Source organism: Lates calcarifer, linkage group LG23, assembly GCF_001640805.2.
Source record: "Lates calcarifer isolate ASB-BC8 linkage group LG23, TLL_Latcal_v3, whole genome shotgun sequence".
In the NCBI taxonomy this organism is placed as follows: Eukaryota; Metazoa; Chordata; class Actinopteri; family Centropomidae; genus Lates; species Lates calcarifer.
In genome coordinates this window covers 9,793,700-9,809,637 of record NC_066855.1, presented here as the reverse complement: position 1 = coordinate 9,809,637, position 15,938 = coordinate 9,793,700, and the positions used below count along the sequence as shown (strand labels likewise).

General features: G+C 40.8%; 1 protein-coding gene across 1 annotated transcript; it reads left to right on the top strand.

Moving 5' to 3' along the window:
- Positions 1-1,402: 1,402 nt before the first annotated feature.
- Positions 1,403-15,673, top strand: pde6c (phosphodiesterase 6C, cGMP-specific, cone, alpha prime). Its single transcript, XM_051066180.1, has 22 exons — positions 1,403-3,318; positions 4,266-4,418; positions 5,554-5,643; positions 5,821-5,961; positions 6,077-6,151; positions 6,281-6,345; positions 6,756-6,822; positions 7,299-7,346; positions 7,569-7,718; positions 8,012-8,155; positions 8,581-8,646; positions 8,919-9,074; positions 9,739-9,846; positions 10,393-10,553; positions 10,596-10,683; positions 10,776-10,876; positions 11,102-11,209; positions 11,387-11,450; positions 11,777-11,851; positions 11,978-12,061; positions 13,036-13,189; positions 13,304-15,673. Exons 1-22 carry the CDS (start codon positions 2,851-2,853, stop codon positions 13,348-13,350), a joined length of 2,613 nt encoding a protein of 870 aa, XP_050922137.1. The 5' UTR covers positions 1,403-2,850; the 3' UTR covers positions 13,351-15,673.
- Positions 15,674-15,938: the final 265 nt, after the last annotated feature.

Sequence of the window (15,938 nt, the reverse complement as noted above, 5' to 3'; positions counted from 1 at the left end):
AAACAAGTTTATCTGCCATGAACATTCCTATTTATTGTAAATCTGGGACATATACACATCAGTGAAATCTGTCCTGGCATCTTTGCTTTCAAAGCATTGCTGTGTTATAAAAGGGTCACTCAGGGATCATTTGTGTTTTTTTGCGAAAATGTTCATAGCCCTGGAAAAAGTTATTTACTGACTCCAGTGTACACTAAGATAAAGTAAATGGCTCCCATATTAGCATAATTTCATGTATTCAAGAACCTCTTTATTTCCTAATTAAAAATCATGCTGTTTTCCCAAAACCAGGGTCAAACAGTCTGTGACTTATTTTATTTTGTTGTTCCATGTTTACACAGTTAAAATGTACATCTAACACACGCCTGTAAAGTGCTGTTGTTTTGCACCGAGATCATGTAACCAGTCCTTCGAGGGGCTTGGTTGAATAAAAAGAGCAGAGCATAGCCAAACATCTGCAGCTTGCATAACCAAAGCCCTGGCCGGGCAGCAAACACTGCAATCACTCACTTTGAGCAGAAATAAGAGCGGCTGGAATTTGGCCAGAGGCAGTGCAACATTTCATAATAATGAAGATTGGCCAAGAAATTACATACTGCTGTGTTTGTGTATGCATTTAACATTTTGGGGCAGTGCAGTGGTAAATGGTAATGTCATGCTTAAAGTCTTGTTTTGATGGGGTGTGAAACTTAAGTAACTCAAAATCCCAAATGATCCCTTATAAAATTGGGGATTGGGCAAAAGGCCCCATGGCTAAATACGCTGCTCCCATCTACGCTTTGCAGTTTTGAGCAAGTCAGTAGCACAACACAAAGGGGGAATTTTTTAGCAGAGTTTTTGTCCACCCACAAAAATATAACACAGTCCAACCCAACACCACCACCACTACCTATGACCTACAGTACCTATGACCTACGGAGCAGAATCAACACTGTTGACAAGCTTCACAAATATGGTATTTTTTGCTCACAGATTGTATTGGATTGAAACAGATTGCACAGGTAGAGCTTATAAATTGGCAGCTACTTAAAGTGTGCAAGTGAGCCTGCACCAAGTAAATCACACCATCTGGAGCCTTCTTACTGGCTTATGTTTAGTTTTATATTACTACTAAATAACAGACAGACTGTATATAAGGATACGTTTGGAAGAAATTCACCCATCATCTCATTGGTTATATCTTAAAGTCAAACTATCCAGTTACACAAAATTAAAACTTAAATTCATAAGCAATAAAACATATCCTTGCTCCATTCAATTCCCTCAAAGGTTTTAATGCTCAGCCTTATGTGGTCTGGTATGACCAGTAGCCTGAGGTGGCTCATGTTTTTGTTAGCAAATTTCATAGATATTGTTGTGTAACTGATATTACTGTCAGTGGCTACTGCTCAGCAAAAGTTAGTCTCCATGTAATATGCACTCAAAACAAAAATTAAAATAAAATACAAACAAGATACAGGTTTTAGCTGACAGAAATATTTTTATTGTTACATTTTAACTGCCTTGCTTTTCTGCTGTTTGTCCTCCTGCATCTCCCCAACCAGTTTCTCCCACTGAGAAATCAGCAGCTCTAATTTATTTTCACAATGCCTCACATCCACACACCCACACACACACACACACACCTTTTGTAGTTCTCCCTTGATAAGCTCGCCTTAATCCCCACAGCAAAAAATAGTGGGGAACCCCTTGTCTTGCCAGCCTGCCAGCAGTTAATCAGACAGCGTGCTCAGTTTAATAATAGCCAGCCATCTTCGTTTAGGGCCTTGTTCTCAGACTGTCCAAGTCCCACTAATTGGCCCAGTTCCAGGTTCTAGAGACTGATACCTCCATGATGATGGTGATTTCATTAGAGCACACACAGGTAGGCTGCTCACACATTTGAAGCCTTAGATAGGCTGCCATTATGGCTCTGAGCCCAAACACTGTTATTTAGGTACTTCCTCCACTGTGGCAACAACAAGAAGGATAGAACAGTGGTAATGCTTAATGCAGGTTTGGCTCACTGGGAGGTTATTTGAGTCAAGTAAGGCTGCTATCATTTCTCATGATAGCTCAAATTGTAAACAGGGATGACACATTATTGGATTGGAACAGCAGGCTGCTGGTGTGAGTCCAGTGTATGGCTTGGAGCAACTATATTCACTGACTATTGGGGTGCTTTTTTTTTAGCAAGGTGGTTAAGCTTGCACATAGCTACAGAGCTACATAGCAGCCAGCGGTTGGACTTTTGTAATTAACTTAGCAAACTGTCATGGTGTGTCTAGACTAGTTTCATGGAGGTGACTTGGTGAAAACCAGCAAAAACCCATGAGGTGTCTCCTAAGTTTTGTTTTCCCATTTTCTCCCATGAATCACTTCATTTCTGTCCCTTGTTTTTTTTCCTCAGTTCTGATCATTTCACCACCGTCCCGATCAAATCAGGTCCTGATGCGTCCAACCTGGCGTTTGACCTGACAGCAGTCTCGCTCTCGCCCGTGTCCTCTCCCTCGGATGGGGAGGAGAGCCCGATATAAAATGATCAGCGTTAGGATTTGCGGGTTAAGGACGCTTAGAGCAGGGGTTTTAATGTCATGACGTCACATTAATTAGCGGCCACTTTGATCCTTTCAGCCTCTAAGCCGTACTCTGCTCTATTCTGTCTGTCCGTGGACACGGGACGTATTCGTGACTCCCTCGGGGACCGTGGAGGAGAATGCGAATCCTCACAGACGGATGCTACTGATCCCTCTCACCCTGTAGGCCGCTCAGCTCAGCTCAGCTTCCCTGTCCTCTCCGTTTTGACGTTTCCCCGCGGGTGATGCTTTTGTGAAAAGACAGGACGGCAATACAAAGCTTCAAAAGTTCAAAATGGCAGACAAGGATAGCGTGGAGAAGTACCTGGAGAACAACCCGCAGTTCGCCAAAGAATACTTCGATAAGAAGCTGCGAGCTGAGGCCCTGTCCGCCGCCTTTTCTGCACCTGTCGATGTTAAAGACACCGCGTCTTTCAAGGATGTTAACTCTGTGCAAGAGGCCGCCATCATTTTCGAGCTGGTCCAGGAGCTGCAGAAACAGGGGGAAATGGAGAAGTCAATTCACAAGGTGATGCAGAGAGTCGCCCTAATCCTACAGGCCGACAGGGTCGGTTTTTACCTGACCCGGTCCAGAAACGGAATACCTGAGCTCGCCACTTGCCTCTTTGACGTGACTCCAACATCCAAATACGAGGCAAACGTGGTCCATCCTCAGGGTGAAATTGTGTTCCCTCTCGATATGGGTATCGTCGGCCACACCGCGCAGAGCAAAAAGCCTCAAAACGTTCCTGATGTTTCACAGGTGAGATGTGGTGAAGTAACCGTGCGCGCGCTCTCGAAGAAAGTTGTGTGTGCGTGACTCAGATGCTGTCAAAAACTGATATTGACGTGTGTCCTGTTTGTGTAAAGTTATTACTGAAACAGAGTTCTACAGCCTGGTCGGACCCTTTAAAAAGATTAAAGTAATTTAATTCATTGTTCTGTCAACTTGAATTTGTTAGCTGAAGGTGACACAAACAAGTGTCCTTACCATATTAGCCCATACTTTAGTTTCTCTAAACGTGCTTAGTATCACATCAATAAATTACCACCACACTTGTTTCTATTGTTTCTATTCACTGTGGACCATACAGAGGTGACATACAATTATTTATTTAATTGTTGCTTTGCCCATATTAACGTATATGCTATATACATACAGATGTCTTACTGTTGTTGCTTTGAAAAAACTAAAATCGGTGAGAAAACATATGAGGGAAAGGGTTTTATTTTGAATTTTGCAAATTGAGTCTGTTTTTTATTACTTATTTTCTATTTCAAATGTCAGTTTTATTGTGAAACAAGTGTTATGAAGGCTACAAAACCTGCCTCCCTTATTAGATTGTATCAGTTGGATTGTAATAACAGTCAGCTCAATATGATATGATATATTGACTGTCTTTTGCTGCAGTGTAGATAATAATAGAATATTTATTACTGAACAAATTGTAGTTTACATTTTTCAAAAGTAAGATCAAACAGCATGGTGCCCTGTAGATGGAAAAAAAAGAGTCAATGTTAGATACATCATGAATATGGGTTTTTCAGTCCTTCAGTCTGACAGACAATAAAGGCAGACAAGCATGAAAACAGCATTGAACTGCACAGAATGAAATGAACAGTGTAATTGTGTAAGAGATGTTGTTTTGTATTCACCTTTGGATTTAACCACACCTAATATGATTTTTTTTCCCTTGTCTCTCAATCCAGAATAAAAAGTTCTGTGACTTTGTGGACAAACAGACTGGATACAAGACCAAATGCATGCTCACCTTCCCTCTGATGGCTGAGAAAGAATGCCTTGGGGTCATCATGGTGCTTAACAAAATAGGAGCTGATTCATTCTCTGCAGAGGATGAGGCTGTAAGAAAACACACTTAAGCATGCATACCCACTCTTATCAATAATGACTCACTGAGTGAACTCAAACAGGGTTGTGTTTTGGACTTTGACATATTAAAGTATTAGATAGCAGTACCTTAACTGTATTCATTGCGTCCACTTTGGATTAAGAGGTAGCAGCTGTGATAAACCCTGTTTTGCATGAACTCTCTTTTCACATCCATAGTTACTTGTCTGCTGCTTTAAAAAGCCTGTGCTCTGCCATTTGAAATTTGCAACTAAAAAAAGATTATTGCTGTAATTACATCTCACCGGCAGGGTGCAAAACACTCCCATTATGTCAGTGGGAGTCAGTCAGACCTGACTGACTGGATGCTGCTGCTTTTGAGCATTCCACTTGAAAAAAAGGCATAATGATTTAACTGGAAATATGTTATCTCTGTAGCCTATAACAGAGAACGTTCACTACTCTCTCTTGTTATTCAGAAGCCGTAAACACACTCAGACACAGAATTGTACGAAGAATGAACTGGGTCACATGGAAATTATGTTTTTAACAGACTGTTGAGGTTGATTCTTAGTTATAGCAGTGACTCATTGGAACTGAAGAGAGAGACAGAGAGAGTAAAGAGATTTAAGGAGAGGATTTATAGGTGTGATGCACAGGGCAAAGGTTTTAACTTATAAGATGTATTATAATGTCTGATAGCTGTGTGTTCTTTGTGTCAGGTGTAAAGATAGAGAGACAGTGATTGTTTACTTCACCACAGGGTTTGGTAATTTAATCAGCCTGCAGAGACTTATTGAATGTATTGTATACCTATGTACGTGCATGTGCAAAATATGTGGGACCTGTGTAGAGATTACCCAAACACCGACTTAAAACGCCTTATGACGTTTAACTCACAAGAAAAAGTTTAGTGAAAGTCAATATTTACTGATCTGTCAAATCTAAGTTTCATCATATATGAGCAATATTCTGGGGATACATACTCTGTAATACACCCACCATGTCATTCCTGTCGAGTTCACTTTATTTGACAAGTCACATCTTTTCCTGGGTGAATCTGCACTGCTTTTAAAGAGCTGACATGTGCCACAGTCTTAAATCTGCTGTTGTGTAGTGATGAAACCTCTAATCTGATTTTGTCCTTAGCTCTTCCACAAGTACATGAACTTTGCTCAAGTCATCGCCCTGCAGCATTACACATCCTACATGTTCAATGTGGAGTCCAGGAGGAGTCAGGTAAACTGAACTGTTGCTGTTTGATAAATAAAAGCTCTAAAACTGTCCTTTGAGTCGGGGGTGAGAGTGTGGGTATGTCATACCGTGATGTTATCCAGTGGGAATCTAATGCACAGAGCAACACTCATGCTATAAACACAGATTTACCTCCATCCACTCCTGTTTCTTTGCTCGTAGGTGCTGCTCTGGTCAGCCAGTAAAGTGTTTGAGGAGTTGACAGACATTGAGAGACAGTTCCACAAAGCGCTTTACACTGTGAGGACCTATCTACAATGCGAACGATACTCAGTGGGCCTGTTGGACATGACCAAAGAAAAGGTTGGTCTTGAAGAATAGATTCAATTTATAGACAGAAATGAATAGATAGTGTTCATGGCTGCAGGCATAACTAACTTTAAACTATTATTGTCTCTGTGTTTTTTTTTTCCTGCAGGAATTCTATGATGAATGGCCGGTGAAACTGGGAGACGTGGAACCCTATAAAGGACCAAAAACGCCAGACGGCAGGGTAATAAACTCATTTAACCCCCTCATTACATCAGTTTTTGTCACATGTGGTATTTTTAAATCCCACTCACTGCTCAATGTGGTTTGAAGATGATCAGTAATTTTTAACAGGCTTCTCCTTTTCATACAGGAAGTCAACTTTTACAAGATCATCGACTACCTCCTGGAGGGCAAAGAAGAAATCAAAGTCATACCGTAAGCATACACCCTACAGATGCACTCAAACTCATTCAGTATATTTCAAAATAACAGCACGAAAAACCAAATAGATTGTTTCAGTGGCTTGAGTTTAAGAAATGTTCTTTTTTCAAAATAAAAAATCCTGATTTACCTCAGTCCTGTCTCACTCAAGCTAAGAAGTGGATGCATCTGCTTATATATTTTGAAATGCATGTTTGTCCACCATCTTGCATTAATTCTGCATCTGTCTACTATTTGTACCACAGACAGTTCTGAAGGTTTGTGATGAGTATTATTTGGGGATTAATGTGAAGCAATAACTGAGTAAATTTTAATCAAAGGTGGAACATCTGCAGAAGAAACATCTGCATACGTGTCAGCACTGTTCAACATGGCTTCTCACTGCAGCTGTCTCTCTCTTTCAGTGGTCCACCTGCAGATCACTGGGCTTTAGTCAGCGGACTACCCACCTATGTCGCAGAGAATGGCTTTGTGAGTTTCTCCGGCTGCTGCAGGACAATTCAATTACCAGAAACACTAGAATTAGACAAGAATGACAATAAAGGGGAACTGACTTATGTCACAGGTAGAGAGACATATCATATCACTAAAGCAATAACATAAAAATGAAGTGAAACACAGAGTAGACACATTCGATATGGTGTAATGAAGCTTAGCATGCAATAGGCAAAAGAGCACGTCACTCTATACTCACATACTTTTGTCCAAAAGATCATTTAAGTTATGTAGGATAATACCTGGTGGAGTATATCTGTGACTTGGTTCAGTTATGGGTCACGTACTGCAGTGAACACAATAATAAAACTTCATTGGGTAATTTAAAAACGTAAGCTAAAACAAGCAAAGGCAGACAAATATTATTCATATAAAAATGATCACAAAGATTTATTAGAAATAGCAGTTATGATTAACAAATAATAACAAAAATGTTTTTCTTGTGACTGCAGATTTGCAATATGATGAACGTGGCTGCAGACGACTTCTTCACTTTCCAGGTGAGGATGCTTTTACCGTCCATTTGTTTCAGTGCAGTATAACAGGAAACATGGAATTATGCATAGCCACCCTGGTAGGCACTGTATAGCTGGTTCCACATATGAACACATCTGTTTTGTGATACTTCTGCTGATTATGTAATACATATTCAGTCTAACCCTGCACGATGCTCAGGAAGAATTGAGCCCTGATTTAAAAGATTTTATTTCAATGCCTTTCAGAAAGAGGCTGTGGATGAGACGGGTTTTGTCATCAAGAACGTATTGTCACTGCCCATTGTCAACAAGAAGGAAGAAATTGTTGGCATCGCCACTTTCTTCAACAGGAAAGATGGCAAACCATTTGACGAACATGATGAACAGATCACTGAGGTCAGCACAATGCGCTCTCTCTCTCTCTCTGTCAGTCATTGTTGTCTCATGTTGAGTGTGTCTACTGTGTGTAGACGCACTCTTGTTACCACTCTACACCTCAGGTTTCCCCTACAGAGGGAGGAAAGATTTGTTCCTTTTTTTGGAGTGTGTTGCAGCATAAATTTGCATGTTAATCAAGAAATGCTCCTAAAACAGCAGTAACTTCATAATGCTCTGAGGTATGGAGTTTATTGTAGTACCGCTAGTGTGTCAAGTGAAGAAAAGTATCTTATATATATTTTGCATTCCAGGCCCTGACACAGTTCCTGGGCTGGTCAGTGCTGAACTGCGACACCTACGACAAGCTGAACCGCATGGAGTACAGGAAAGACATCGCCCAGGAGATGCTCATGTATCAAACCAAATGCACCAAAGACGAGATGCAGTCTATTCTGGTCAGTTATCAACCTGACTTCCCTTCGTATTTTTCCCTCCAGAGGCTTACCTTTTGATCTCTTAGCATTTGCTCAAGAGGCTGCTCAAGCTGGAATTAAAACTAGTCAAAAGGTTAATGCAGCATGAATAGCTTTTTGAGTAGCAGTCCTCCAGTAGCAGCTATTAGAGGACTAATAGAAGCTTTGATGGATCATTTATCCACTTGGCAGCTTACATTTGAGACGATGACACAACAGTTTACAAGGTTACTGCTTGGAGCACTTGTCTGAAGTGTCTGAAAATATGACATCGGATATTTTCGGATTTTCTGCTCTTTGTCGCCAGTGCAGGAATTAAAGTTGTGAAGTATTGTAGATGATGACAGCGTGTTCATGGGTAGAGCGTGAATGTCATTTCACATGATTGTGCTCTCTTTTCTAACCAGAACACCAAAGAGAAGTTTGATGCAGAGCCTGAAGACTGCGACCAGAAAGAGATGTACAAACTTTTGGTATGTTTTGTTTGATCCTTCAGGACAAAATGATACATGCATAGGCACATGCACATTTATCAACTATCAACAATATTTAGGATGTTGGGAATGGATTATAAAGAACTCCATTCCAAAATTAGTTCAACTTCCACTTTAAAATATAGTATCTAATGTAAAATAATATTTTTCTTACTGTTAACTATCTTAACCTGTCAGTTAATAGACATAGACAGTGTAATCATGTAGACATCTATAGTCATGGCTGCATTCTGTGTGGTTTCTGTGCGCAGAAAGGGAACTGCCCACCAGCTGACAACGTCAGTGGAGAGAATCTGTACCTGTTTTCCTTCAGCGACTTCCCCGTTTCAGAGTTCGACCTCATCAAAGCCGGCATTCGCATGTTCTTTGAGCTCGGAGTCGTTGAAAAGTTTAAAGTTCCCGCGGAGGTGAGCCGGATGCCTCCTGTATATTGATGAGTCTGCACCTATCAGAAAGCTCTTAATGCTGCCTTTGATGATCTGACTTAAGCAGATGCCATTATCCAGCTGGGATATAATCGTGGAAGCTGGTCTCATTATTTTTTCCTCCAAAATCTGTGTTTTTGTCAGTATTTCTACAAATACATTTTTAAAAGTGGAACTGTTATTGCCATTAAACAACCTTGCAGTGAACTTTAAAAACAAATATACAGTATAATCCATGTAAAAAATCATTTGGAAGTCATTCACTTCTTTTATGAAGTGTGAGTATTTTAAAATAGAGAAAAGCAGAATCTTCAGTATCATCTGTGAATCTTTTGGGATGACATGTAAACTGCCGTGGGTCTGTTTTGCTGGGTGAAAAGGAGTAGATGTGATCCTTAATTAGCCTCTCGAAACATATCATACTGTAGCTACAAATCTGAGCGATACCTGGTGGTATAACTGTGAAGGGGGTTTCCTCGGGCACAAGGACTAAAAAGTGTACTTTTTAAAAACATGAATAGATCACACTGGGTCACAGTTTATCTAAAAGCCCTCTGAAATAACATTTTTCATGGACATCACTCTGTCTTTTCCCTGACCTTGTTCTCTGAGTAATACCCACCATCTCCCTGTCTCCCTCTCTCAGACACTGACCAGGTGGATGTACACAGTGAGGAAGGGTTACCGTGACATCACATACCACAACTGGAGGCATGGCTTCAACGTAGGCCACACCATGTTCTGCCTGCTCCAGGTGACGCCTGCGCAACATCTGCTGCATCTGCCATAAATCCCTGGCTAGCTTGCTAACGAGCAGGAGTATCTTCTAAGTTGTTATAGTCTAGTGTACAACTGCAGACTGCTCAGTCTATTTCACAGAGAGCAAGTGATCCTAATAACTTTTACACCACAGCTTATGGCACAGTATATAACACAGTGCATCTGCTGACAGTTAAACAGACTACTGTGTCTTACAAGAAAGTAAACCACTTGCATAGGCCCATAACATGTTTTATTTCTTCATAAAGCTAATGGAGAATTGCACCAATACAGGTGAAATACTGCCCACATTAAGTAATTATAATCACATTACTGCACCGCAGAACATTGTGCTTTAAATGAATATTGATAATGCCCAATGTTTTGGCTCCTTCTGGGTTTAAAAGGTCTAGAAACAAAATAAAATTGTTATCACGGACAGAAAGGATACTTTTATAGGTGGCCACAATCTATACAACACTCACACACAAATACCTGCACATAATAATCCATGATTTGTCTCTTTTCTTTTCTCCTACAGACAGGGAAGCTGAGGAAGTACTACTCTGATCTAGATGCCTTCGCCATGGTGGCTGCTGCTTTCTGCCATGATATCGACCACAGAGGAACCAACAACCTCTACCAGACGAAGCAAGTCGAATCAGTTCATTCCGTGTGTTGTTCAAAAGTGCAGGCGTGTGTGTGACCTGTGTGTCAATTTATTTTTCCCATCTATCTCGGTAGGAGCGCGTCTCCTCTGGCCAAACTCCACGGCTCTTCCATCATGGAGAGGCATCACTTGGAGTACAGCAAGACACTCATGGCAGAGGAGGTCTGGCACATCATTGGTCAAATATTTCAATAAAAGACTTGACTTGGGGAAAACAGGCCCACATTTTGATCGCTCTTCACTGTCTCTTGCAGAGCCTGAACATCTTTTGCAACCTCCAGAAGCGTCAGTTCGAGAACGTGCAGCACTTGTTTGATGTCTGCATCATCGCCACTGATCTGGCCCTTTATTTCAAGTAGGTTTTCTGACACACTTACAGGACTATGACAGCTATCGTTCTACAGCCGCAGTTACTACCAGACATGAAGACTGGTTGATTATTACTCATTTTGCTCAAAAGTTTAGCCGACGTTTGTCTGTCTCACCTTTGCCCTCCTTTTGATGGGCTGAATTTGTGTATTTGTTTAGTTCATTTGTTTTGATAGGCTGTCCGTTATCTCATCTGTTTGTCCTCACGCAGGAAGAGAACCATGTTCCAAAACATTGTGAACGCCACAGAGCCAATGACAGATGAAAAAGAGGCCACTGCCTACGTCGCCAACAACCCAATCAGGAAGGAAATTGTCATGTATGTATCTGATTCGAGCTGAAAATAGCGCAGCTGTTGAGGAAAGTTCTGTCCAGTTTACTTGAAAATATATTTGGTGAGAAGATTTCTGAAACAGCAGACCCTTGCAAATCATCAGCATCACTGGCAGGGTGTCATCTTCTCCTCCCTGACTGTCTGTGTGTCTCGCACCTCCAGGGCCATGATGATGACAGGCTGCGACTTGTCAGCTATCACCAAACCCTGGGAGGTGCAGAGCAAGGTGGGTGACCAGGCCTCACATGGACTGATTTAAAAATATATATAGGAAAAAATCACAGAAAGCACAGGAGCAAATAATACAAATAATGGAATTTTGATGTATGTAAATGTTTGTTCTGCTGAAACCAACTGGTTTAGTTTTACACATCACATTTATTTCATCCAGCCAGGTTATTACTATATATATATATATATATATATATATATATATCCTGAACGTGAAGTGTGTTTTTGTTTTTTTGCCTCGTATTTGAATCCCTCTACCCCCTCTATTTGTCCTTTATTTCCATTTGTCATTCTTTGTTCCTCTGTCTGTCCTGTCCCCAGGTGGCTCTGATGGTCGCTGCTGAATTCTGGGAGCAGGGAGATTTGGAGAGAACTGTTTTGGACCAACAGCCAATTGTAAGAGCTGTACCCCTTCTCTTCCTTTCATATAACTTTTTTATAGGTTTCTCTGGATTATACAACAACTGTTCCCCCTCGCTGCCCTTTTTTTCCACCTGAAAATCTCCTCTCTGTCCTTCTCAGCCCATGATGGACAGGAACTGTGCCGAACAGCTGCCCAAGATGCAGTGCGGTTTCATTGACTTTGTGTGCTCATTTGTATACAAGGTAATGATAGTTTTCACACTGCACAGTTCCACCGTTTCTCCCAGAAATAGAGATGAGTATGATCATTACAAACAAAGAAGAGGAAGTGATGGTTAAGATGGATTTTGAGGCGAGAAAGAAAATAGACATCGGCTTTGAAAATAGGGAGTCTGCCCTGTGTTGCAACAATTCATCAGTAATTGCTGGAATTTAAGCACATCCACGGTCTTGACAAGGGGTGTAGTGATTTAATCCAGCCTCGATTGGGTTTTAATTTTCAGCAAAGGGAAGAAAAGCACAGTTAAAAAACGAATTCTGCCCAAAAGTTGTATTTATTCAGTTCGATTTAATCAATTTTGATACTTTCAAGGAGTAAAAACTCTAAAAAGCAACTAAACTGACTCATTAACCTCACTCCAAGGCCTCAGTTTAATGTGTGACTTCTGTTTTCAAGGTAGTAATATTTATTTTGAACCTCACCTCTGATTGTGCAATGAATACTGATCTGTAAAGCCTGCTATATAGGTTTAATTTTTGATGAGACTGTGTCAGGGAAGTGTAGATTCAACTCTGTGGTAATAGAGCTGAATAGCTAACACTGTGTATACTGGGACATAAAACAGCATGCACACTTGATATAGGAAAAAAATAACATTCCTACAGACTACAAAACGATCCTCGAGTTAAATAATTTCTCATATAGTCAGATTATAAGCTTTAATGATGCTTTAAAGATGTTGTTGTAGCTTTAACCATTGTAGGTTGAATAACAAGATGAACAGGGATGAACCTGTTGAACTCAGCTGGCCCCAGGAGGAATGTCAGCTAGCTGTTTGTCAGTTTGTCAGGATGGTATTTGGACAAGAACACACACATAGCCTACATGCATAACAACACGGCATCCCCATGGATTTGTTAAGGTCTTCTCCCTCTATGTATCCAACAATGTGAATAATATATACTTACATCCAGCGTGTTTCTCCTCCATTCGTCAGGAGTTCGCCAGGTTCCACAAAGAAATCCAGCCCATGTTTGACGGCCTGAACAACAACAGGGCACACTGGAACGAGCTGGCTGAGGTATACAATGCAAAGATGAAGGCCATCGAGGATGAGAAGAAGAAAATTGAAGAAGAGGAGGCCAAGAAAGGTAAAGAAAAAAAATCTGTGCTCACTGGTCCAGTTGATGAACTGATGCAAGATCAAGTGTTCAGTGTTTAGAGTGATCCTATATTATCTTTTTTATTTCTGTGTGTTTATCTAGCCGGCGGTGGCGATGGAGGGAAGTCAAAGACCTGCGCCATCTGCTAAATCCCCCCATCGCTTGGATCTGGACTGATGCATTCTGGTTAGGACTATTCAAGGCTACGTTAGCCTATAATTCTGGTCTGACGAATCATCTACATCAATGTAGTTCTTCCTGGTTAGGTGCTGTCCACTATGGTGCAGTCCAGTCCAACTTTTTTTTGTTTTGTTTGTTTTTTTGGTCTGGTCTGGCCTGGCCTGGTTCACTCTAGCCTAGTTGTAGTCAGGTCTGGTTTTACAGTCTAGTCTGGATTAGACAGGTTTGACCATTCTCCAAGGAGAGTCGGAAACATCACCAAGAAGTAATGTTGGGACTCTGACTGCAAGAGAAGCCGTTGGACTTTGAAGATGTGATGTATTCGAAATTTCTTCCTTCTTCTGCTTCGAACAGATGGACAACATATATTTCACTTTAGTATAGCAAGAGTTGAAACATTCCTGACAGACATGGTGGTTTGAAACCATGGCTTGAGAAGCTCATAAGCTGTAATAAAATGTTCAAAAGTCAAGCTTTAGTACACATTTTAGCACAAATCACTCAAATAGGGTACCATATGTACTGTGTGTGCGGTGTAAACATGCCAAAACGATAGTTTTCACACAGGGTTCCTACTGGCAGTCGGTCACCACACAGTATATTGGTGCTATAGGTTGCACAAAGCACTTAGCTGCTGCTGTTCTGGCAGTGGCAGGCCATGCACAGAGGGTGGGAGGGCAAGTAGTGACAATCACCATAGAACTTTATACTTACAGGGATTAGTGGAAGGGGTTTGAATTATATTTTTGCAGTTTAAGTAGCATAGGTAACATTTAATAAGATGTGAAATGAATTTTATGAACACAAAAAAGAGGGGAACTGCAATCTAAAAGGTTCTGTTAATGCTGTAATGCTCATACTACAGCAAAGGGTTACACTTCATCGACAAGGGCTGATGTTTTCTTACCTCAAAGGCGCCGATGAGTTACGAGGGTATATTAATTTTAATATGCAATCTATCTATATACATATATTTTTTTTTGATTTCTTTGTCTGAGAGTTTTGTACTTGAACCATCTTCATGGATGGAGAGTTAGGGACGAGCTTTGAGAGGTGGCGTTCTGAATCTGCAAGTAAATGCACGCTAAAACCACGTCCAGGCATCGAGACGACGTTTTGAATTTGTGCAACTTTATTGTCAGCTTATTGACACCTATGAGCTGTTTTAGTTCTGTCCAGCTACCTGAAAAAAAACACCCAACTGACATGATAATATACATAATATTTACTCCGATGTTTAGAGAAAACTTGCGATTCCATATCGAGTCACAAAAAGATTTCTTTGAAAGGTGCAAGATTTCACATGTATATAGTTTATGACATAGTGATTGTAAAATGTAAATTGTGTAAACCTAATAATAACTGAAGCTTAAAATTGATTTGAGGGATGTAAAAGCAAACCTTTGCTTCTTCTTAAGAGGCAAGAGTTGCAGTCAAACAGGGTACAGTAGATCTACCTCTCCTGTAAGAAGATTTGATAGGATTTGATTTGATTGCCAGCCAGAGTTTGAGATCCACACAGCTTTAGACCTTAAATATCCTTCTTACAGAGGAGGTAAAGAAGGCTGCCAAAGCCTTATCATATGAATGTGCAGACAACCTATGTTTGTAAACATGCAGCTTATAGCGTCATTGATTGTCTGACTGTTCAGCCCAAAGTCCTATGCTGTTTCTCTCTCCACCGATGCAACAGTGAATCACGCTGAAACTGTTGTTTGATGTCAGCTCAGTGTGTGGAACCCCCCCCCCACAACACCCTCTCCATGTTAAACCTGAATTGAACTTGATCTGGTCAGGCATGTAAATCTACAGCCCCCACCCCACCCCACTTTCTGCAACACTTTTAGCAACGTCCCTCCCTGGGGCAAAGGCAACTTCCTGTTACACAATGTCTTCTCCTCTAATCAATGGGGGCATCAATCAAAGACACTTAATCCTCTCAGAATGGCTTTGGGACTACCTGGAAACTCCTTGTCTGTTGCTGCTTGAGGTGAAGCGAGGAGCTGTTCAGATCACTGGAGCTAAAACTGGACAAAAACATCAACCAAATCAACCCATGCACAGGTTTTATATAGATGGCTCCACAGCCAGTTTGGCTTCAGTGATGAAAATGGCCCCTTGCTTTGCCTTCAGGGAGCCTTTGTGAGATATCAAATAATGCACTGTATACTTTCTGCTTAACCCATCAACTGTCATTCAAACTTTAGGAATTTATCATTTAATGTATGAAATGACCTCTACTGTATGTATGTGTCATGAAATGTAATATGTGTAAGCAAATAAAGGAATTTATGGAGGTGTAAGAATGGAGAGAATTGCCTTTTCTCAATATGAAAATAGTATAGCATATGCAAAAAAAAAAAAGGATTTATCTCTTCACCTCTCATTCTCATGTGACTCATGCACTTGAAGGTTAGACAAGAGACAGAGAACGAACTTAAGAAACCTTGGGCTTAGCTGCGACAGCTCTCGTTCTTAGTCATATATCGTGCGGGGATCTTAGAGGCTCCAAAGCTGGATGAGCCTCTCGGGAAAGAGGATCAGTGGATTGGTTTTG